This window comes from Rhinolophus sinicus, chromosome 3 (genome assembly GCF_057876585.1).
Source record: "Rhinolophus sinicus isolate RSI-liver-muscle chromosome 3, RSI-T2T, whole genome shotgun sequence".
NCBI classification, from domain to species: Eukaryota; Metazoa; Chordata; class Mammalia; order Chiroptera; family Rhinolophidae; genus Rhinolophus; species Rhinolophus sinicus.
In genome coordinates this window covers 149,498,888-149,523,020 of record NC_142503.1, presented here as the reverse complement: position 1 = coordinate 149,523,020, position 24,133 = coordinate 149,498,888, and the positions used below count along the sequence as shown (strand labels likewise).

The 24,133-nt window shown below is 31.9% G+C and overlaps 1 protein-coding gene across 9 annotated transcripts in view; it reads left to right on the top strand.

Moving 5' to 3' along the window:
• ZNF280D (zinc finger protein 280D) overlaps window positions 1-23,231 on the top strand; it is a 105,024-nt gene extending 81,793 nt beyond the window's left edge. For all 9 annotated transcript variants that reach the window (XM_074327703.2, XM_074327704.2, XM_074327700.2 and 6 more), the window contains 3 exons: window positions 6,669-6,714; window positions 17,911-17,966; window positions 20,288-23,231. In XM_074327703.2, coding sequence (XP_074183804.2) covers window positions 6,669-6,714; window positions 17,911-17,966; window positions 20,288-20,912 — 727 coding nt within the window. In that variant the 3' untranslated portion in view covers window positions 20,913-23,231. The remainder of the gene's footprint in view (window positions 1-6,668; window positions 6,715-17,910; window positions 17,967-20,287) is intronic.
• The last annotated feature ends 902 nt before the right edge of the window (window positions 23,232-24,133 follow it).

Sequence of the window (24,133 nt, the reverse complement as noted above, 5' to 3'; positions counted from 1 at the left end):
AAAATATGGTGGTTCTGGCAGGTTGGACTTCTGCCTTTGATATCTGGTAAGCACGGAACCATGCGAGTTTCAGTGAAATAGAAAGATAAATAATTACAGTAGTTCTTCACTTAGGGCAAACTGTACCAACTTCTAGTGATTCTGAGGTTATGACCATTTTTTAAAAAGTCTCTTGGTCCTGAGAGTAGTTGCTTGAAGAATATAAATAAGTATCCAGGGCTTAATTCAATATTGCCAACAAAATTTTTCAAAATAACAAAATAGAGTCCTAGTCCGATATTAAAGTCGTCTGCCTCCATTGATGGTCTTACTGTTTGCTTCACATTTTTACACACAAATATTTTGTTTCTCTTGATTCCTTTTCTCTGTCTTCACTAGTTCTTTCTTCTGTCTACAATGATTTTTTTTTTGCTTTATCTTCCTTAATTTTAGATGACCAAATTTGTGTCTGGTATTTTTGCTTTAAACATCTTTTCCATAGACTTGTTTGCCTCAAGCATTTTTGCATAACTAATTGGCTTTAAGGCAGTTTTGCCATAAAAAAGATAAAATAACTTGTTGCCAGTTTGTTTGTTTGGTTTCAACTGATTGACTGGTTTCATTTCTCCATTGATTCAATACTCCCATTTTTATATTATATAAATCTTAGGCCTCAAAATGATAGTGAGAAGTCGATAGTAGGGCTGTCTTAAAATAGTGGATGATAACAATTATGTATATCAACATGATAGAACACATAGTGATAAAACTTACTAGAAGTGTAAAATAAGAGAGTATCAAGCCGGATTACGTCTCAACTAGAAAATGATAACATATGAGTTCACAAATTTTTTGGTGATCAAATCATCTTTCCCATCTGTCAAAACCAAAAGTTTACCAAGCTATGGCAAATACAAAAGTAGTAATTCACACCAGTCTTTGAGGGCATTAATTACTGATTCTTTAGCTAATTTAGATACAACAATTTGTTTTTTAATGCTGTCTTTACCAAATTTATCAGTGAGTATTAGAAGTTGAAGGGAAAGAAGAATCAGGCTCCTCCTATCCCCCCAAAAAGGAAATGGTTATGATTCCTGATGAGTATACGTTGATTTTCTCTTTTTTACTGCAAAATTGCCTTATGGCCAATTAATTATGTGATGAAAATGTTTGCAGCAAAAATGCTTGCCGCAAACATGTCTATGGTGAATATGTTTGTGGCGAAAGTACCTAGAACTGACCAAATCATACCCAGGTGTTCAAAAATGTGTAGATTATTTCATACTAGAGCAAATAGGGCTGGTCTTAACAGAAGTAGACCAGCAATCAAATTAGTATCTAATGTATTGTGCTTAAGGGTGGGGGGATGTTTGGCAGGGGAAAAAAATCTCAAAACATTGAAGATAAATTCTGGACAATAAGATTAATTAATTCCCGACTCTATCCATGGCAGCCAATAGTTAACATTTATTGAGCATGTACCATGTGCCAGACACTCTTATAAGTGTTTTACATTTATCAACTCAATTGTCACAAACTAATTTGGTATGCAGTTATTGTTCCATTTTATGGATGAGATAACTGAGGTACAGATAAGTAATTTGCTAGAGGTCACATAACTGTTAAGAGGAGAGCCTCAATTTAAATTATGGCAGTCTGTCTTCAGAAATTAAAAGTATTAGGTTGGTGCAAAGCGAATTGCGGTTTAAAAAGTTAAAAATAATTGCAAAATCTGCAATTGCTTTTGCACCAACCTAATATATTCCTTCTCTGGTTGTACTTGTGATTCCAGATGTACTTCGTGTTTTGTTTATAATTGGCTGAGGAACTGAATGGGACGGAACTTCAATGTGAAGGCCCCCTGTTTCCACAGCAAGGTAGGCAGTTGTAGCAGTGAGACCAGAATCTAGCCTCCTAATCTTATAGCAGTATTACTATGTTATAGGGGTAATAGAATATTTCAGTAAACAATGGCATAAATTCTTCTATTAGTAATATTTGGGAGTAATACTCAGTATGTTTTAGAATGGAAAACGTCTGGAGAGATCAGTTAAGCTTTTTCACTTTTCCTGATATAACTTATTGGGGAGCCTGATTCACAGGAGAGGAATTGGCTGTGAGGAAGTACAGTGGAAATTTGAAGAACCATCACTTTTAACCCTGGTTCTGTTGCTTAATGAGTTTATTATGTTACCATTTTTAGGCCTTATATTTTCTCATCTACAAGATGGGGGAAGTTGGATAATATATTCTCTTAAGACTAGTCTAACCTAATACGCTATGATTTTCTGAGTTGAATTGTTGATTAAATGAAAAATAATAAATTGTAATAAAAATGGAGGGGTCATGCTCTGGATGATGATTTTAGGATTATCTATATAGAAGTGATGGTAGGGATTGTACCTAAGGATGCGATATACAAGACTGAGCAAGTCAGGTCTGAGTGGTAAATGTTTCCCTATGAATGTTCCACAGGGACCACAAATTCAGTATGTCCAAAACTGAATTCATTTTTCCTGCAAAATATGCTTTTTCTCGCCTCAAATTCCCTATCTTGGTTAATGGCATTACCGTTCTTTTGCCACTCAATGCAGACATTTGAGCGGTCATATTTGCTCTCTTCGTTTACATTTATCTAGTTGATACTTACATTCTGTTGGTTTTACCTTGTTTATTGTCTGCCTAAACTTCTCTTCTCTGTGACACTGCTACTGCTTTGACACAGTCTATCTCTTATTTCGACTCCTTGACTAGAGCCTATCATCCTCTTCTAATACCGTCCTGTTTCTTTCTGATGTACAAATCTGATCAGACTTTCCTATTAGCCTTAGAATTAAGTTCTTAGCATAAACACTTTAGCATGGCAATCAAGACTTTTCCTGAAGAGGCGCTTGCTATCTCTTCAGTTGCATCTCCAAGTTATTCTTTCTTGTTCCCTACATACCTGTCGTATGAGACCACTCATATCATTGGCATCTTGTTTTATATTTCTTTGCAGTTGTTCTGTTTTGAATCCCCTTTCCCTGCTTTGCTATAACTCTTGCTCTTGCTGCGAACTAAGTTCACTGTAGTTTCTTCACTGCTTCCTTGCCTCTTTCACCTTCATAGTGGCTTAGTCCTTTATTGCAGCCACTGAGTCATATAGATGTCGCTCTTCTAACACTTATCAAAATTCTGTTGTTTCACAACATTTTTTTCAAAATGTTTCCTTGACAGTGAACTTCTTGAAAGGAAGGACTGTGTCTTTGGGTGGAACTCTTAGCACAGTGCCTGTTATATGTTGAACCCAGTTAAATGTTTAGCTCAGTTACCAGTCCATACATAATATCTGTTAACACGTCTCAGAACAAATGATCAGAAATGGTGCACTAGATGTTTTACTATTATTTATTAGTATTATGATTACTATCTTAAACTTAATCCCGAATGTCTAAGTAGAGGGTGTTGACAACTGGTAGACTTTACTAACAGCTTATTGTGCAACCTCTTTCCAGCTTTTTTAGTATGCTTACAAGTGTTCTTAAATTGAACATTATGTCTTGAAACTCAGCATTGAAATTTTTGGCTTTTAAATGTTTTTTGGGGAAAAAAAGAATGTGGCCTGGCTGAAATGAATCTGAACATTTTTCACCTTATAGCTCCTCCCTTTGTTTCAGGGTATGTTTATAGTGTGAATGAAACTTCAAAAGAACACACTAATGTAATTGATCCAAAATATTCATTTTACATATAGCCTTGAATTGGTCATCTGACCTGTAGAAAAATGCAAGTAGGAACATTTATTTCATTTTAAGTTTTAGAGGGAAAGGCTTGTCCTTGAGAAATAGGCCAGAAAGATCTATTTCAGCAGGTTTATATACAGAAGAAAAATTACTTATTTGCAATCTTAATCTCTAATGATCTGTTGTTGAAATTGATCACCAGTCAAGTCTTCTGTTCTCTTTACATTGAAATCTTTAATAGTGTTTGTTTTAAATGATATAGTACGATTACCTATAAAAAATGACTGCAACATTCATAGGTGAAAAACATAATTATCTAATGGCAGGTCGTTAGCTCAGAACTTTGAGCTTAGCAAATTTCACGGTCTTCTACCAAGTAAGTGAATATCACAAATGATGACTATTTCAGCAGGTATCTTTAATGAGTAAGGGTTACAGGTAAGAACGTTTTTTTCTTTTCCAAAAGTGTTAATGATGTAGTCATAGTGTATTATAATTTGTTAATCCTAAAGTATGCTTTTCTAGTTATAAAAATGTAACGTACATTTTAGTGATGAATGTATGACTCAGTGAAATTTTGTATTGTGTGCTTTTCTAACTTTTTAGATTTGTTTTTCTAAATGTTTTGACTGGTTATTACAATAACGTTTCTCAAACAGAATACCAGTATGGTTAAAGCCCAAACAAGATTGGGATGATAGGCCTCTTAATGCTAGTTATTTCAATAACTTACTTCGTTCTCATTTATCAGTTTCTTAGCCAGAGTAATAAAAACCTCTGTCACCAACCAACCTTGCAGAGATATTATAAGGCCTCAATTTCCTTGGTTAAAATGCAATAATAGTAACACATGCTTCAATTTATTAGAATAGCTATATGTGAAAATGGTTCACATGATAATATTTCTTGTATAAGAATGTAAGGTCTTATTTTAATAACCTTTTCAACAGTAGGATGAAAAGGAAAATCCTTTTATAAAATATTTTGAGACTACTTTGTGACCAATGTGTTTTAGTTTTTCAGGTTTTGAGTTTAAGATTATTAAATGCTTAGAAATAAAATTTGTAATTTACAAATTTATTTCAAAACTTCATTAATCCAATATCTACTTTTTGTTTCATCAGACTAATTTTTGTGTTTTTTTACTACTTTATACACATTATTCTTAAAATTATTTTTCTGTATAAAATAATTACAGCAGTGAAGTTGTACTGTAACACTTGATGTTAGTTCATCTTTATGAATATTATTGTTCACAATTAAATACTTGAGAGAATTCATAGTCTTTAACCCTAAAATGATTGACATTTGTGCATTTTGTTAATTTTTTTGTGCAAGTTTTATTCATTTAAATTTGTTTAACAAATTACTTCTAATTTTTGTAATATATTACCAATATAGTGCTTCTACAAAAAAGGACATGCCTATTTTAAATTGTTTGCAATTTCATGAATAACTAAAATATAGATAAGGATTTTATACAGTTTTATTAGTGCCTAGTAAGGCATTAGCAGTCTTCATGTGTGTCCATGAAATTTAAGTTACCGTATTTTGCAGTATATAATGTGCTCCCGTGTATAATGTGCACCCACGTTTTAGGCCCAAACTTTCAGGGGAAAAAAATCTTTCATTTTAGTATTTTAATTCAAATTTTTATTTGTTTACATTTAGGTACTTGTTTTTTGTATTATAAAGGAATTTTTTTAGCATTTATTTTTTAACATATTATGGTACAAGAAATTTTATGTAACAAATAATTACAAAACACAAGAACAGATACAAGGTACAAGAAATTGATGTACCTGTAACAAATTTACGATTTTTACGCATCAGAAGGCCAAGAACTCTTCGTCATTGCAAGTTTGTTGTAAGTTAAACAAAAACCTATTATTGCATTCCAGGATATTATTTAGCATACAGATATGGTTATTGATTTCTAGAGTTATACTTTTAACTCATACTCATAAATGAAAGACTTAAAAACATTTATATTGATATGGAATTGATAAAACCCATGTATAATGTACACACTTATTTTTCCCTCACAAACTTGGGCAAAAATTGTGTATTATACACGGCAAAATACGGTAGTATAGTTGTTGCTTATGTTAAATGTATTAATGCTTAAGTATAGATAGTAAACCTTCATATAGTTATGAAGCACTTAACTGTATTCATGTTATTTCAGATCTAGTAGGCACCCTAATTATGTAGATTAAAATTGAGTTTAATATATAATATTAGCAAATGGTATTTAGTCATCAACAGTTTTTAAAACAAAAATCTTTCGGAGAAGCTAGCTTTTATATTAAATTAAAAAGATTTTATAGATGTCATATGCATTTCTTAATGTATAAGTTACAATTAGTATATTTTTAGAAATGAAGATGTTTAAAAAATTTATAGTTAATAATTGAGCTATGCTTGTAAAGAGTTTTAAGAGAATACATCCTCCAAAATTATTTCTGTGATTTTATCACCTCTAGACTAAGTTAATGGTAGCATATATTGAAATGGTATTATCATATTAAATTTCACAATAGATAAAATATCTTTTCTCTCTTTTTAAGTCCTATAGTAGTCAGTAGTGATGCATATTATATATATTAACCATATGGCCTGCTTTTATTTTTTAAAATGTAATTGTTTTTTGAAACTGTTTTACTAACGTGTTAATATTTTCTGTTTTAAATTGTATTTAGCATAGAGAACAGTTCTTAAGTGCTCTTGTTTTTAAAGAAAGAAATACATGTCTATTCATTTATTTAACACATTTATTGAATCTGCTGTTTATTTTCTTGCATTTTTTCCCCTTAAAATATTTATAGAGGTCATTTACTTTTACAGTATAAGATGTACATTAGTTTAGACTTACATTTTATTTATTTTAAGCATGCAAAAGAACTGTTTCATATTTTTCCATTTTAATTATAAAATAAAATATTCAATACTTATTTTGTTTTCAAGATTAAAAAATGAAGCTCCCGCTGAGAAACAAGAACCTGTGTCTGAGGTAAATTTTGTTTTATTTTTATACCTTAACGTTTTACACATTTAGAAAGTATTGTTGGTGTGATTTTTAAAACATTTTAATTCAATGTGTGTACATCAGTAACAATTGTTGGCATCTTATCAGGAAGAATTGAGATTTTGTTTTTTGTTTTCATTTGACATAAAAATATCTAACCCTCAGAAAAATTGTAAGGTGATTTTGTTTTGACAAAGACATTATATATTTCACTTGCCTATTATTTAATTTAATGAAAATGAGTTTATGACTTGACAATCCTGAAATCAGTAAAATCTCAAACATTTGGTACATTGGAAAATTATTCTTTCCAGATGATTTAATTTTCTGGGGAATTTAGACTGTCAAAAGATTTGACTAATATTTAAAATAGAAATATTTTGGATATATAGTAACTATGTCTTAGCTGTCTTAAACCAGCACTGAGTATATAACACTCATAGTTACCATATAAATGTTACTTATTGGGCAGTCTAATAAATGAGAAATTTCTAAAGTTAAAAATAATTTTGCTTAAGTGCTTCCTTTCTTGATTTCAAGTTTTAAAATATTCCTTAACATTACTTGTTTCTTTCTGAGTTTAATGAAGTGAGGCAGGTTCAGTATTTATCTTTTGAATAGCATTTCTGTCTTGTAAAATGAATAACTGAAACAAACCTAGGGAGAAGCAGCAGCCTTCTTCCAACCGGCTTGTTTTTATTATACCACAGAAAGTTTTCTTTGGTTTGAAAGATATTTAATTATAAATAAATTTCTTTAATAGATACAGGATATTTTGGTTTTCTGTTTATTCTTGAGTGAGTTGTGGTAGTTTGTGGTTTTTGAGAAATTGGTCCATTTTATCTGAGATGTTGAATTTGTGTGTATAAAGTTGTAGTATTTCTTTATTCTTTTAAATGTGGGTTCTACAGTGATAATTCTTTCTTTCATTCCTGATATTGATAGTTTTTGTATTCTTTTTCATGTAGTTGTCCTATATTTTACTTTTACATACAGAGGTTATAAAGACAATACATTGTTGCTGTTTTTGCTTTAGTCAGTTAATTTAAGAGCAATTAAAAACTTTAAAAAATAATTTTACATTTACCTTCATTTTTACCATTTCCAACATTCTTCATTTCTTTATGAAGCTCTCCTTTTCTGTCTAGTATCATATTCCTTTGGCCTAAAAAACTTCCTTTGATATATCTTATTACAGATCTACTGATAATTAATTCTTCCTTGATTCTTTTTCATTTAAAACATTTTCTTTTCACAGTTTTATAAGATATTTTTGGTGATTATTGAACTCTGGGTTGATATACTGCTGGTTTTCTTTCGGTAGTTTAAAGAAGTTATTTTATTATCTCTTGGCTTGCGTATTTTCTGACAAGATGTCTTAACTGTAATTTTTATCTTTGTTTCTATATATGTGTGTAATGTGTCATTTTTCTTTGGTTGTCCTCAAGATTTTACCTTTATCTTGTCTTTAGTCCTCATTATTTTGAACACGATATGTCTAAATCTGGTTAGGTCATTTGTTTATTTATATGTTTATCTGTTTGTGTATTTATATATATTTTTTTGTATTTATCTTGTTTGGTGTTCTCTGAGATATTCTGTATCTTCTTTTTCTGGGGTTCTGATTGTACATGTGTTATGTAATTTGATGTTAGTCCCTGTTCTTAGACGCCCTGTTCTGGTTTTCACTCCCCACTTCATACTTCACACACAGTTTTGTGTGTGTATGTTTCAATTTGGATAATTTCTGTCTATTGACCTAGTCACCCATCTTCAGTTTTACTGATTTATTTTTTAGTTGAGCCCATCAAAGGCATTTTTCATCTCTGTCATTGTGGTTTGTTGGTTGGTTTTTCTAGCATTTGCATTGATTCTTATAGTTTCTGGCTCTCTGCTAAAATTCCCATTCTGGTCATGCACATTGTCCTCCTTTTTTTAACGAAGTATTTAAGATATTAATCAAAGTAATTTAAAGTTTTCTGTCTGTTGGTTCCAACAGCGGGTTCATACCCAAGTCTGGTTCTGCTGGTTGCTTTGTCTCTTGATAGTGCATTTTTCCCCTTGCTTTTGTGTGTGTTGTATAGTGTTTGTTTGAAAGCGAGACATTATAGTATGTAGGACTGAGATAAAAGTATTAATATCTGAAAGTGGGCTTTCCTTTTCTTACATTAGGTCATTGGTGTGGGTCCACATAGTAGTGAGTTGAACCTGGATTTTTATTTTCTTGTGGCTACTATTACCCTCAATGTACCACCAGGTTCAATTCCTCTAGGTTTTGTGTTTGTCATGGGACTTACATTGCTGGAGTTTTTTTCTTAATGTCCTTACTCCACACTCAACTTGACTCTTTCCCTGTGAGACTGAGCCTCAGACCCTGTCTCTCTCTCTACGCTCTTGTTTCTTCCAGCAAAATGCTATTGCTTATTATCTAATGTTTGCTAGCCTGGTGGTGGGTGGTGAGGAGTGGGGTGATACTCTCTGTTGTTTTGGTTTAGCCTCTTAAGATGTCTAAGTGTCCCTGGGGCTTGAAAATAGGATTTTTTTTTCCTTCCATCCTCCAGCCATAATCAATCCCTGAGATCTCCCTGGGCGTGACAGAGTTTGCCTCTCTTTTTTTCTAAATAAGCCATGGACATGAGTAAAATTTATGAATCCATAATTTCATAACATCACCCATTGATTGTTACCTGAGGCATTCATACTTGACTAGAATAAATCATTGAACTCTTACTGTCCTTTTATTGCTCGCTTTCTTCTGTGTCAAGTGTAACCAACCGTTTCATACATAAACCAAATTTCTTAAGTTTATTTTTTGTTAAAAGAAAAACAGCTTGTGAAAAATTTAGCAGGCCGTAGGTAGAGTTAAAGGAAGTCATATTGAATGAAGACCATATTGAACATTCTTGGTCAGGTATTTCTTTCAAGTATATGTATGATGTAGATAGTCCCTTGAATAGATCCAGGTATTTAAGTATACATGTATAAGGTAGATAGCTTGAGTTACTCTTCAAGACGTTTATCAGATGCATTGTAATAGAATTAGTGTTGTCATGCCCCAGTAAATATTTTACTCTTTTCACTTTTTCATTATATAGTTTTCTATTTCCTCTTTGAAAATTAATTTCTTTCATATACTGGGTTGTATTCATGTGATACAGTAGCTTCTAAAATAGCCTCTTTTCTGCTATTATGTACATTCTATATACTGCAACATCGCACTTCTTTTGTTTCCTAAATCTATATATCATGACCCTTCAACTACAGTCTAATGGTTAGGCAGTTTCATTATAACTAAGCAGGAGGCGAGAGAGAAGGTATATACAGATTTATTTTCTTTCCTTGCTTCCTTCCTTAGCTGTTAGGGAACACTTGATAGTATGTTCCAGGAATCTTTGCAGTGAGAAACCAAGATGAATAACATCATTTCCCTACCTTCAGGGTGGTCAGAATCTAGTAGGACAATTAGACATAAAAGAATTGTAATCTAATAAAGATAATTACCATATTCCAAGTATATCAGGTATAGTAGGTACACACAGGAGTCCCTGCAGGGTGACTTTATAATGTTTTTCTCCACTTTTCTTAAAATTTGTCTCTCAATTCAAGCATACACAGAAATATACAGAATAGAGGTTTCCTATTATTTCATTAATGAAATGGCAAATTAGCTCTAGTCTCTATTTCTGTAAGACTATATGAGATTGATTCTCCATGAGGTATTTCTAAGACTTATGTTTTTTTGCATTTGCTTTGTAACTTTTTCAGATACTTGAGAGTTTCAAAATTGGTAAAATTACTTTTTTTGTAATCAAATTAAAAGTTAAAAACTTGTGCTAGAATGTTTATCATCAAAATAGTGGCTCATCTGCCCTGCCCTTTGCCATCAAACTCTTTAGAGACAGCCATTTTCAACTCTTTTAGCAGTTTGATCTAATAATTATTTCTGTATTTCTAAATAATATAACCATATTGTATGTTCTTGATTTATCACTTTTTTGATGCTTTGACTGACTTATAGTTAAGAATTTACTTCTCTAGAGCACCATCCCTATTTTCCTTTGTCTGCCACTACCAGCATTCCAGCCAGGGAAGGAATTAGAGTGAATCAAGTGAAGCCCACACCTCTGGTGCAAAATTTAAGGGGGCTCCAAAAATTCAGTAATCGGGTAAATATTTTTTTTCAATATTTTAAACAACCAAAATTAATGCAGAATAATCCATGATGAATGCACTATCAAAATCTTAAATTAAAGACAGGATCCAACCCTGTACTTGAATTGCCGTAAGAGTCATGCACATGGTGGTTGCAGGTACAACAGGGTAAATCTCTCACTTGCCATTTCTTCTGTTGGTCCTTGTTCAGTCATGAGGGAAGTTGACAAGTTGTTTTGCTGTTTGTATCTGTAATTCATAGTACTGCTAAGTAAAATGGGAAGTTTTATTTAATTATATTAATATATACATGCTTGTGTAATTTTTATAATATTTTAAGAGCACTATGGTAATACCACTTTGTTTATTAATATAGTTGACCTTTCACAAATGAAATTTGATCAGATGTCAAAATTTTCTGAAAAAAGTATTTTTACCAGGAAATTGTATACTTTCTTCACGTAAAACAGTTATAGTTTACTGTTTTTCATTTCTTTATATTAAAAACATTTTTTTTTCACTATTTTACTGAAATTGTCTGGAAATCTGGTATGTAATTTTCTATTGTTCGTAATTATTGATTTTTGTATTTTTACATTCAAATGTTTATGTACATCTATTTGATTGTTAAATATTATAATTTATATAAATTATGTTAACTTAGATAAATTAATTAAATGTTCCTGATGTTTAAATGTAGTAATTAAAAATAAATATATTTAAAATTTATAATAAAAGTTCTTAAAAACAAATATGATACCTAAGAGCCAAGTGATGCATTTTTCAGAAGAAGAAAACTGCATGCAGAAATTGATCAAATTATATGGGCAGTATCAAATTTGGCTAGAAAAACACAATATTCCAGCTACTTAAAATGATGAAGTCTCCAGCTGACACTATTAGAATAGAATTACCATAAAATTCAGAGTTAAATAAAGAATTTTCTTCTAATTGTGAGAAAAAATAAAGAAAATGAAATTAGAAACTTCAGAAGCTGAACATAAGCATAAGCAAGAAAATAAGATGCCATTTGAAATAAATTTTAATTTTTTTTAAATCATGGCCACCTATTTCTGGTAAAATAAAAATGATTTTAAAGGAGCATGGGGCCTTCTAAGGACAAGGAGTAGATTTTAGAATGTCTGTTTCACATAATGGGCAAAGATTTTCAAAAATGGGTCCTAAAAAATGGTCTAATGGTGAATTGATTTATTGTGACTAGCTCATTTATTCCAAAGGATCCTTGTTTTTATTTTGCTTCCCATGCATACTTTGAAGTAATACAACAGTCAGATATTTGCAACTTAAAAAGTAGTTTCAAAGATTGGAAAAATTTGAATAGAATTTGTGGTCACAAAATTCCATATTTCATCATCATGTTTCTTAAAAATTGAAGTATTTTTAAAATAAAAATCCATGTACAAAAATCTTGCATTTCTACACACTAATAATGAACTAATAGGAAGAGAAATGAAGAAAAACATCTCTTTTACAATTGCATCAAAAAGAATAAAATACCTAGGAATAAATTTAATCAAGGAGGTGAAAGATCTGTACACTAAAAACTATAAGGCATTAATGAAAGAAATTGAAGATGACATAAATGGAAAGATATTCTATGCTCATTGATTGGAAGAATTGAAATTGTTAAAAATTTAATTACATATGCATACAGTATCAATAACTTGTAATATAAAATAAGCATTATATTTGGGTCTTCTAAAACTGATTGACATAGTGATATTCACAATTTTAAAATACCAGCCACAGTAGTATCCTGCAAAAGAAGTTTCAGTAAGCTAAAGTTAATTTAAAATTATTTATAATCGAAAACAAGATAAAAAGAGAATTAAATTTTGAAAATATTGGTGTGTTTGGTGCCTCTAAAGCCAGGAAAGTAAAATGATAATAAATTCTGGTTTTGGTAGAAATAAAATGTTTAAACTTAAACTACTGTTGTGAATTCAGTACACTTTTCAGTTTTTCAACTACTTCTGGGTAGTACCTTTCCCTAGGACCCTGGGAAAATGGCAGAATAGGAAGCACCAGGAATCTGTTTTCTCACCTAGACAACAATTTCAGCAGCAGAATCTGTCTGATGTAACTATTTTGGAATGCTATAGAGTCTGCTGAAGGCCTGCAACTTTCAGGGAAAGATGTAGACAGTAAATTGAAATTAATTTTGGTCAATTTAAGCACTTAGCACAGTAGCAGCTACCCATTGCCCACTGTTTTTGGGAGCTAAGATGGGCAAAAAGGATCTTGTCCTCCAAATATTGGGGACTTGTGCTATTATCACTGAGTATTGCTTCTTATCACAGAGTTGCAGACAAAGAGGTAGCCATTGTTGCACCTCCCCTCCCCCACTCTTATGAGCCCCTCCCCCTCCAGCGGGAGTGACTTCCAGGGGATTTAAAAGGACGGTGCTCCCCCTCCCCGTTATTGTTTGCTTTTTCCCCTTTCAGGAGCCAGACATTAAAGATTAGGACATTCACAACAATTTAATATATGGGTAAAATTAGAAAGTGATTGCATATACCGAGCAAAAGGCTCAGAAAAAAACCTGTGAAGACCTTAAATTTATAGCTCAGCCTGATCCTATGGATAGAGACAGCTTATAATAGAAATACATACATATATACATACATACATACATACATATATACATACATACATACATACATACATATATACATGAACAGCAAATGCTGGGGAAGGAGAATTGGATTCCTAGAGTTACCACATTATTAGATTAAAATGTCCAGTGTTCAATAAAAAAAATCACAAGGCATACAAACAAACAGACAAGTATGGTCCATTCAAAGGAAAAAAAAAAATCAACAAAAATTTCCTGAAGAAAACCTACTGGTAGATATACTAGACAAAGGCATTGAAACAACTGTCTTAAAAGTGCCCAAGGAACTGAAGGAATATGTGGGGAAAGTCAAGAAAACAATATGTGAGCAAAATATAAATCTCAATAAAGAGAAAAACCTAAAAAGAAACAGACAAAATTCTGGAGCTGAAAAATACAATAACTGAAAATGAAAACGTCACTAGAAGGAGTCAAAGGCAAATTTGAGCAGTCAGAAGAAAGAATTCATGAATTTGAAGATAGAATAGTGGAAATTACTGAGTTTGAGGAATAGAAAGAATACAGATTGGAGAAATATGAACAGAGCCTAAGGGAGTCGTGGGATTCCACTGAGCAGAGGAATTGTGGAAGTCCTAGAGAGAGAAATGAGCAGAGAGGATATTTAAAGAAATGACTGAAAACTTCCCAAATTTGATGAAAGAATCTAAATATCAAAGAAGCACAATGAACTTTGGTAAGATGACCTCAAAGAGACTGACACTGAGGCACATAATCAAACTTCAAAAAAAAAAAAAGAAACTTGAAAACTGCAAGAGAGAAGTGAATCATCACATACAACGGATCCTAAACAAGACTGTCGGCAGATTTCTCATCAGAAACTTTGGAGGTCAGAAGGCAATGGGCCAATATATTCAGATTGATAAAAAAATTTAATCAAGAATCCTAGATCTCAGTCTGTTGAGATCTTACTTCTTAGGCATATCTTCTGTTTGCCTCGAATAAATTTTTATAAAAATTACAATTAAAAAAAATTCCTAAATCTGGCAAGGCTGTACTTCAAAAGTGAGAAATTAAGACAGTCTCACATAAAATCTGAGGCAGTTTGTGATCACTAGACCTGCCCTGCAGGAAATGCTCAAGGGAGAAATTGCAAGTTGAAATGAAAGAACATTGCATGGTAACTCAAAACTGTAGGGAGAAATAAACATCTCAAAGGTAAGTACATAGGCAATTATAAAAGCTAGTATTATTGTAGTAGTGGTTTGTAACTATACTTTTATTTTCTACATGAGTTAAGATTCAAATACATTTAAAGAAAAATATTATTAGTGTAAAAGCTAGTTTTACTGTAACTAGTTTGTAGCTCCAGATGTTGTTTTCTCCATAATTTAGGAGAAATTTAAAAGAATTATTTGTCTGTGTTTTGAGACACACAGTATATGAAGCTGTCATTTTGTGACATCAGCAATTGAAAGGGGTGGGGATGGAGCTGTAAAGGAGCATAGTTTTTGTAAGTTATTGAAATTAAACTATGTAAGTTATTGAAGTTCAAATTAGAGTGTTACAACTTTAAGGATGTTAAATGTAATCCCCACGGTATCCATATAGAAAATAGCTATAGAATGTACAGAAGGGGAAATGAGGAAGGAACTTAAACATTTTACTATAAAAATAATCAGCTAAATACAAAAGAAATCAGTAATCCGGGAAATTAGGGCCAAAATATCTGTAAGGCATATAGAAAACAAATAGTACAATGACAGAATTAAGTCCCTTCTTGTCAATCATTAATTTAAGTGTAATGGATTAAACTCTCCAATTGAAGGACTGGAGAATGGGTAAAAAACACATGATCGAACTACATGCTGACTACAGGAGACTCATTTGAGATCCAAAGACAAAAGTTAAAAGTGAAGGAATGAAAAAGATATTCTTTGCAAATAGTAACCAAAAGAGCAGGGTTGGCTTTACTAATATCAAACCAAGACATTAAATCAAAAAAAGTTTACAAGAGAGAAAAAACATTATATATCAATAAAAGGTTCAGCACAACAAAAAGATACAATTATAAACACTAAATGACACACCACTAACATATATGAAGCAAAAACTTGCAGAATTGAAGGGGAAAATATAATGATCTACAATAATAGTTGCAGACTTCAGTGCCTAACTAATGATAATGGATAGAACTATCAGACATATGGTTAAGTAAAGAAATAGATTAGTGCACTGTACAACCTGCACAGACTACACAGGAGCTGTTTAGATGTCAACATAGGAAAATCAGGTGCTCACCTGACTGATTCTTTAGTGGAGAGGACACTGTCAGAGTCATTGGAAATCTTTTCTTTGAGGCTGGTAATTTTCTCCAAAGAGGAAATCTACCGTGTTTCTCTGAAAATAAGACCTAGCCGGACAATCAGCTCTAATGCATCTTTTGGAGCAAGAATTAATATAAGACCCAGTCTTTATATTAACTACATTACATTACACCCTGTCTTATATTATAGTAAAATAAGACCGGTTCTTATGTTATATAAGATCCAGTCTTATAGTAAAATAGGACTGGGTCTTATATTAATTTTTGCTCCAAAAGACACATTAGAGCTGATTGTCCGGCTAGGTCTTATTTTCGGGGAAACACGGTAGATTCCAATTGGGGGTGGTGTAATGAAAAGTGATTCCCCTGACTGCTGGCTTTCTGGGAGCCAGGCAGGAAGAGGGACTATGGGCCCCTTTACCCCGTATATGGACTTTTACTAATTTTTTTTGTTTTCTCCGAGTATCTCACGCATGCCCTTTGCTGTTCCTGGTGTTCACAAGTTCAAATTGTGTCCAGTTCTGAGTTAACCTTTAGCCTCTGTGGTGGGGTGAAGAATAAGATACCTGTTGTGTGAGTTGTAGAAAGAGCACTTAGATATCTCCCCAGTCCTTGTGTTTCATTTTTACCTTTTATGACTGAATTCCTCCAAATACCAGATCTCTTTGATTCCCTGGGCAAATTGATTCTCTTGCATTCCCCATTCAGATGTTTCGTTGTAACTTCTCCCACACTGTGAAGTCAATTTTCACTCCTCCAGCCACTTTCCATCTAAAAATTTGTTGTAATCTCTTTGACAGTTAGTCTGCTTTGGTGTTTTCTTGGTCTTTATGAATGCAAATGTTTGTTTTCTTTGCTAAACCCTCATTTTAGCAGGGTTTTGGGAGAGAGGAAATAAATGTATGTGATTGATACACCATTATCAATTTCATAGGCTTGAGTCAATCACTATAATGAATGAAGTTTTCACTTCTTACTGTGGTATTGCTTTGGGTTATCTACTTAACCATGCAGTTTTATTTCTCATTTGTAAAAATGGAGTTTATAATATCTAATACCAGAATTAAATGAGATAGTGAATGTGAAGTTCTTAACATACTACATGTATCATGTGTACTCAATAATTGGCAATTGTTACAAGCTCTTAGGCCTCTGGCTTACTGAGGTTTTATTGTTTTCTTTGCTCCCCATCAAAGATTTGAAATAAACAAAATATTTAATTTGTCTATCATTTAATATTATTTAGTTTGACAGTGGAGGGGTTACCATGACAACAAATATGAAATAATTTCAGAAATGTTTTATCTAAGTGCCTGTACTTAATATGTTTCTGTAAAATACTTTGAATGCAACTTGATCAAATTTAAGTTGTGTTTTACAAGTTTTCCATTCAAGTACAGTTGACCCTTGAACAACATGGGGCTTAAGGGGGCTAACCCCCACATAGTTAAAAATTCACATGTAATTGTTGGCTTCCCAAAAGCTTAACCACAGTACAGTTGTCCCTAGGTATCTGCAGGGGATTGGTTCCAGGACCCCTCTCTCAACCCCATGGATACCTTGGATGCCCAAATCCCTTACATAAAATGGCCCAGAACAATACATACAATTGGCTTTCTCATCTGTGAATTCCCAACTATAGATTGAAAAAATTGTTTTTAATCATAATTCAGTTGAAACCGCAGGTACGATACCCGGGGATACAGGGGGCCAACTGTATATTTATTGGAAAAAATCCACATATAAGCAGACCCGTACAGTTCAAACCTGTGTTGTTCAAGGGTCAATTGTAATTGTAATTATGGCCCATATTTGAAACTGAGTCTAAGGAAAGCAGGTATTGTTATAACTATATAACTGTTTCATGACCTTGATTCAGAAACTTTTGGTATGAAGAACTTTTATAAGTTTCTTTAAAAAGAATTTTTTAAATACTTTGATTATGAGAATTATTCTAGTACATACTTTAATTAAGAAATTGTTTTTCCAGTTCTTTAGTATGTAAGATTACACACTTAAATTCCTTTTATCCAGAAAGTTAAATATAATAAAAGTGTTTACTTTAAGCTTATCCATGAATATAAAAGAAAAATATTGTTAATCATTTCAGGAAATTGCAAGACCTAATATGGCTGAAGGAGAAACAAAAACATCAAATTCTGCAAGGTAAATGTAAGAAAAACTGAATCTGTTGAAATCCAAGTATATGAAATGACACTTGAGTTGCGTTATTTTAGTTAATCGGTAAAGCCCTGTATTTTTGTACATGGTGTTGCTTTTATTAATGGCTTTTAATTAAAATAAAATTAAAAAATTTTAATGCAACAAGACTATACTACAGATCCTGAGTTTGAAATACCTTTATACATGTAGAGTACATTTTATAAGTTAAAATTTTTAAAAGTACTTACTAGTAAGTAAAATGTTAACAGATTTCATTGCCCCTATTAAATGCAAGCAGTTACAAGATGCTACAAGTTACAACATGGGGACAATTATTGCAAATAGGTAATTTAAAAAAAAATTTTTTTTCCTGAAACCTATAAAGCTACTTCTGTGGTGGCATCTCAACTTAAAAGTGTCAAAATTCAGGGATTGGTAAAGTTTAATGCTTAGGTAGAACACTAAAAAACACAAGATATTTCACAATCTTTTATCATAAGAGAGAATCCAGCATTTTAATTAGAACTTTTTTGCAGCTAAAGATAATTTTATTTTGTCTTTTAAATTAAGTGATTTCCCATTTCTATCTTTATACTGTGGAAATTACTGTAGGTTGCTTGTTAATCTGATGAGATTAATTAATCTGTTGCCCGTAAAAGGCAAATTATGGAATAAGGCCTTATGAAGGTATTACTTGGACTTAACTAGAAAAATTATCTAGCCCTTTCTTCACCTAGCAGTTTTTCTAGAATCTTGGATGAGGGGGTTAACTAAAATTAAGGAATTAGAAAAAGCATACTAGTCACTTCTGTATTATTTAACATTTTCTGTAAATTGTAGTTAGGCCTATAAGAGCTGAACAAAAATAACAATTATACAGTTTTAAATGAGGAACATATATTTTTTGCAGATGATATAATTGACCTGTAAGATCCAAGAAAATGAGCTTAGAATCTTTTCTATATACCAATAACATGTGATTTCAAAATATAATGGACAAAAGAGTTAATTCACAATAACAATAAAAATGAGAAATGTACAAGATCTAAATGAAAAACAAAAATTTACTGAGGTAGAAAATAATATATTAATAATGTGCATGATAGGCCATTTTCAAAATTAATTTATGGGTTAATGAACATTTAGTTGAAAATTCTAATGGGATTTGGTTTGGAAATTGACAAAGTTTAAGGTTCATATTTTTCTACTTATTAATACCGTAATTTATTTAATTCTTTTTCTGTTGTTAGATAATAGGTTGTTTCTATATGCACTATTTAAATATTGTTTTAATGAGCATCCTTGTACAAATACCTTTTACATTTTTAAATGATTTAATTTGGGGAGAAGAGTAGTATAGTAGTATACAATAGGTGATTTCCTCTATTAGATAATAAAGTACATTGTTAATCTGTAATTAAGACTGTATGGTATTGACCCAAGATAGTCTAAAGACAAATCAGAACAAAATACATAGCAGAGAAACAGCCTTATAAATATAATTTAGTAAATAATAACTATTTGATAACGTTGCTTTGATATTTGGGCAATTCATTAAGGAAAAGTCTAAATTACAGGTGGATTAACGTAAGAAATACAATATATGTAATCATTAAATTTATTTTTGGTAAAATAAGCATTGTTACAAGTAGAATAAGGGGCTGGAGGTCCTCTTAGAAATCTTGTTTCTAATGTTCCATTATTCACGAAATAGTTTGTTAACACACCAGGGTAAAAGTAAACACACAGACACTCATCAACATGTGTATGCAAACATACACATCTACATCTGTGTATGCATGTTGTATATTTACATATATTTTTGAGGCATGTTTTTATATTTTTTTAAATTAGGCTATTCAAAATTGGGGAAATGTTTGTGAATGCTTATCTGATTTTGCATAGGGAAAGACACTCTAACCATAAGAGAATATATAAATCATAAAAGAAAAATAGTTTTTTCATATATTCATTCTTTATTTAAAGTACTCACAGAAATTACTAAGAATGCTTAAGTTTTAACTAAAAACAGGGAAGGATGTGAACAGATGAAAATGATAGCCAGGACTGAAATCAGTTGATAGACTCCCCAGGTCTACTTTTGATATTTGACACTGGAGTTTTTCACTTTCTTGCCGAGGAAAATGGCTGCCTCCTAAATTGTAACATCACGGCAAGGTCTGTGGACCTGGATATTTTTCCATTTTGATGGGCAAGTGTGCCTTGACTTTAAAAAAAATTTAGAGCATTTCTTTATTTTGATAATAATGTTCAAAAATATTGTATTACGAAGGAATAGATAATAAGTGGCTTTATTTTTTCAGTAAACAAGATAAAGCTTCTTCAGAGGAAGAAACAAATGGATGTGATGCAAATTCATCTGAAGGCTTATCAGCAACAAAAAGTGAAGAAAGCACAATAGTTTCAGATAAGGAAAATGATACCTATCTTGAAGACAAGGAAAGTGGCTCAAAGAATATCTTCAGTTATGATTCAAATACTGGTGAAGATAAAGTAGAAAAGGAAAAACAAATAGAGCACATTTGTCAGGAAACAGAGTTGAAGATATGCCAAAATTCTGAAAACATCATTTCGTGTGATCAGATTAAAGATCACAACTCCAGTGAAGCTAGGCTTTCTTCGAAGAATATTAAGGATTTGCGGTTAACATCTGGTGATGTTAGCATTGATCAGTTTTTGAGAAAAAGAGCTGAACCTGAATCTGTTAGTTCTGATGTTAGTGAGCAAGGCAGTGTTCATCTGGAACCTTTGACTCCATCAGAGGTACTTGAGTATGAAGCCACGGAGATTCTTCAGAAAGGTAGTGATGACCCTTCATCCAAGACTGATGAAGTCGTGTCTGATCCAACAGATGACGTTTCTGGAGAATGTAGCCCTAGCACAACAGAGACAACAGTAGACCTGGCAGATGAAAAAGAAAGAAGTTGAAGTTAGTTAAGTCATTCTAAGTGTTAGTGTACCAATGGTAAGAGCATTTGGAACAGTGCTATCAGGTGAGCTCAGTGGTTCTGTTGGAGAGTTCGGAAATAGAAAAATGTGAGGGAGGTCATTCATACACTTTACCTGTCTGTTCAACCAAGGTTATTAAAGAAATCAATTCACCAATAATAGCATGATTAGGATCATCAAGAGGTTTTAAAACATGAATAGGATTTTAATGAAACTTAAGTTTACAATGGGGAAGCCTTCAGTTAACAGTTCTCAAGAAAATGGAATTTGGTTGCCAATACGAATTGATTATTAGAATATTTGTTATATTTATAAAGCATTGAAACTTCATCAGTCCTCAGCTAAAAATACTTATTATCTGTTTATCTTTCTCAGTTAACTTAAAGGAAGAGATTTGGAAACCACATACCATTTGGGAATAATTGATTTCAAACAATGTCTAATTGGCATTGTTAATGACGGCTTTACTTTGAGTATGATGCTGGTAAATGGAGCGTGCTTAGAGTGCTAAATTAATGAATTTAATGGGAATTTGGATGAACATAAACTTAATTTTGGATTTAATATAACATTCCAGACTGTCAGAGCATGTAAACAGAATATTTGAATCCGTGTACCTCCATAAAAGTGTTAGCCTGCCAGGCTGTAAGCTTACCTTAATTAAACTTTCAGTGAAAGTGAAATTAAAATATAAATTTATATTTGTGCTTTTTGTCAGTGTGTAAACTGTGCAGAAATTCCTTGATGTACTAGTTGTATAAAGCAGAAACCCATTGTTGAAACTGCTGTAGCAATTATGCTTTTAATATTGTTTTAATGATCTTTAGAAATAGACCCATAAAAATGGTCTGGAAACCGAACCAAAGTATGGCATAATGTAGATACTGTAAAGCAGTAAACTGAAAACATGTTCTGGCATGAATTCAGCCATGTTTAAGTGACTTTTTCTTTAATTGTAAAATAGAAACTTCAGATGGGACCTAAAGCAGTGATGTAAAAATTTGGTTTGGGATATTTAGTCTAATTTATCCATAAGACGGCTGCTAAATTGATTTTTTTCAGTTTTTTATCACTTAGAAAATAATAGATCTAGAAATGAATAATATGAATTGCAGTAATTTGCTTTGAAGTACTAATAAACTTTTATTTAAAATGCTACATTTTTACTTCTTAAAATGTGCTTTGAATTCTTAAATTTTGTTTCACTGAATGTTAAATGTTTTAAATGGCTATTAAAATTCTGCTGTATATAGTAGTTTTTGAGTAAATATTTGCAATAAAAATCTGTCCCTGGATAATTTTCTTTTTCAGGAAACTGCTTGAGTCAGGTTACCTTTGGCGCCTTTAGAAACTATACTTTTTCAAGGAAATTTCATGTTAAAAGTTAGTGGTAGGATTTCATTCTGTATTCTTTAATTGATGCATGATTTATTTTAAATTACTACTTAAAATACAGGGGAAAATACTGCTAATATTTACAGAGAATAGATTTGCTTTATAAATTCTTTCACTTCAAGAGAAATATAATTTGATACTATAGTTTTCTATCTGCTGTAAATTAAAGAGGCTAAATGGGCAAAATATACTATCGACTTATTTTATTGAATATTTGGGGGACAGGGGTGCAAATATTTTCATCTTTCCTGCTCCCAATTAAAGATAGGGAGAGAGGGACCTGCTAAGCTGTCACCCTTCACCTTGTTGAAACATAAATCTATAACAGAGAAGATGTCAGGAGTAATTTAAATCTTAGAAGAGGAGGGAATAGAAAATAATATGTAAGGACCGCTTTCTGAATCTCAATTAGTTGCCAAGTCTGTGCTACAAAACCCTAGAGCACTGTGCTAAAATAAGTGACACTATAATCCCTTTTGAGCTTTCGGTTCTTCTCCTGCCCCTATATACTTTTAGAGTAGTAATATTTGAAGTAGCTGATCAATGAACTGTTTATATGTATCCACTATGATAAAAGAAACCTGCACCAGACTATAAGTCTTCATTGAGAAAGTCTGGCAATGAAAACAAAAAAGCAGTTGAAATAAACATTGTACTTGGTAACATACTTGATTTATGTTTTCACACGATATTATCTCATCTCTGATCAGGAACAAACAAAGGTATGCAAACCAAACATTTGAGTAGCAATGCTTTAAAATAATCTGTTGTGGGGCCAAATACTAAATAATTGTGGGCCATGTGGTCACAGTTATTCAGGTCTTGTAGCATGAAAGCAGCTATAGATAATATGTGAATAATAGCCTATTTGTGTTTCAGTAAAACTGTATCACAAAAACAGAATGTTGGCTGGATTTGTCCCAGGCATTGTAGTTTGCCTACTTCTGCTTCGGTGCCTAGACTTCCTTGATAGGACTATGAAAGCCAATGATGTACTGTGGTGACTGTTTGCCTAAGAAGTAACCACCAAGGTGTCTTAATATATTATACATCCCTGTTACCTAGCAATAGAATTATGATGGAATAAAAGTGTAGTTCAGTAATATTAAGAAGCATTATATTGATTTTGTAGGATGCACTTTTAATTTACATTGAAAATCTAAATGCCGTATTTATTTGTGTTATTTCTTCCCCTTCGCATCTCTCCAGTGTTTTAGGGAGAAAATTGGAATTGTTTCACCTTATAAAATTTTCAAGAACTATTCTAAGCCTTTTTTAAAGGAACTGAGAAGATATGAGTTGTTTTGACTACAAGTAAAAAGATGAGAAAATCAAATATCTGGCAATTATTTGCCTAAGATTACAAAGCCAAGATTTGAACTCAATTTAATCTGATGCTAATGTTATTGTTTTCTACTATGCCTATAGTTCCCAGCGTTTATATTGAATGTTGCTTTTTAAAATAAATAATTTTTTGCAAATAACCCTCCCATTGATAGTTCAATTATAGTTCAGTTTATTATTCCTACAGTGATTATATGTATATGGTATGAGGACTTCTTAACCTAAGAAAAGGATGTAATGATCTTATTTATTAACAGGAAGTGAGGAATTTAACCTCCAGAGGAGGGTTTAGCTAATCATTTTATTAATAGGAAAGAGCATGTAATATGATGCTAGAAGTATCAATGATGATAGAAGTTTTAACATCATTACATTTTTTGTAGGCTTCTGTAAATGTCATTTTTTGACTTCATGGTTGACTCAGTCATTTTGTTCCATCAAAAATGTTACTCCTAGACCAA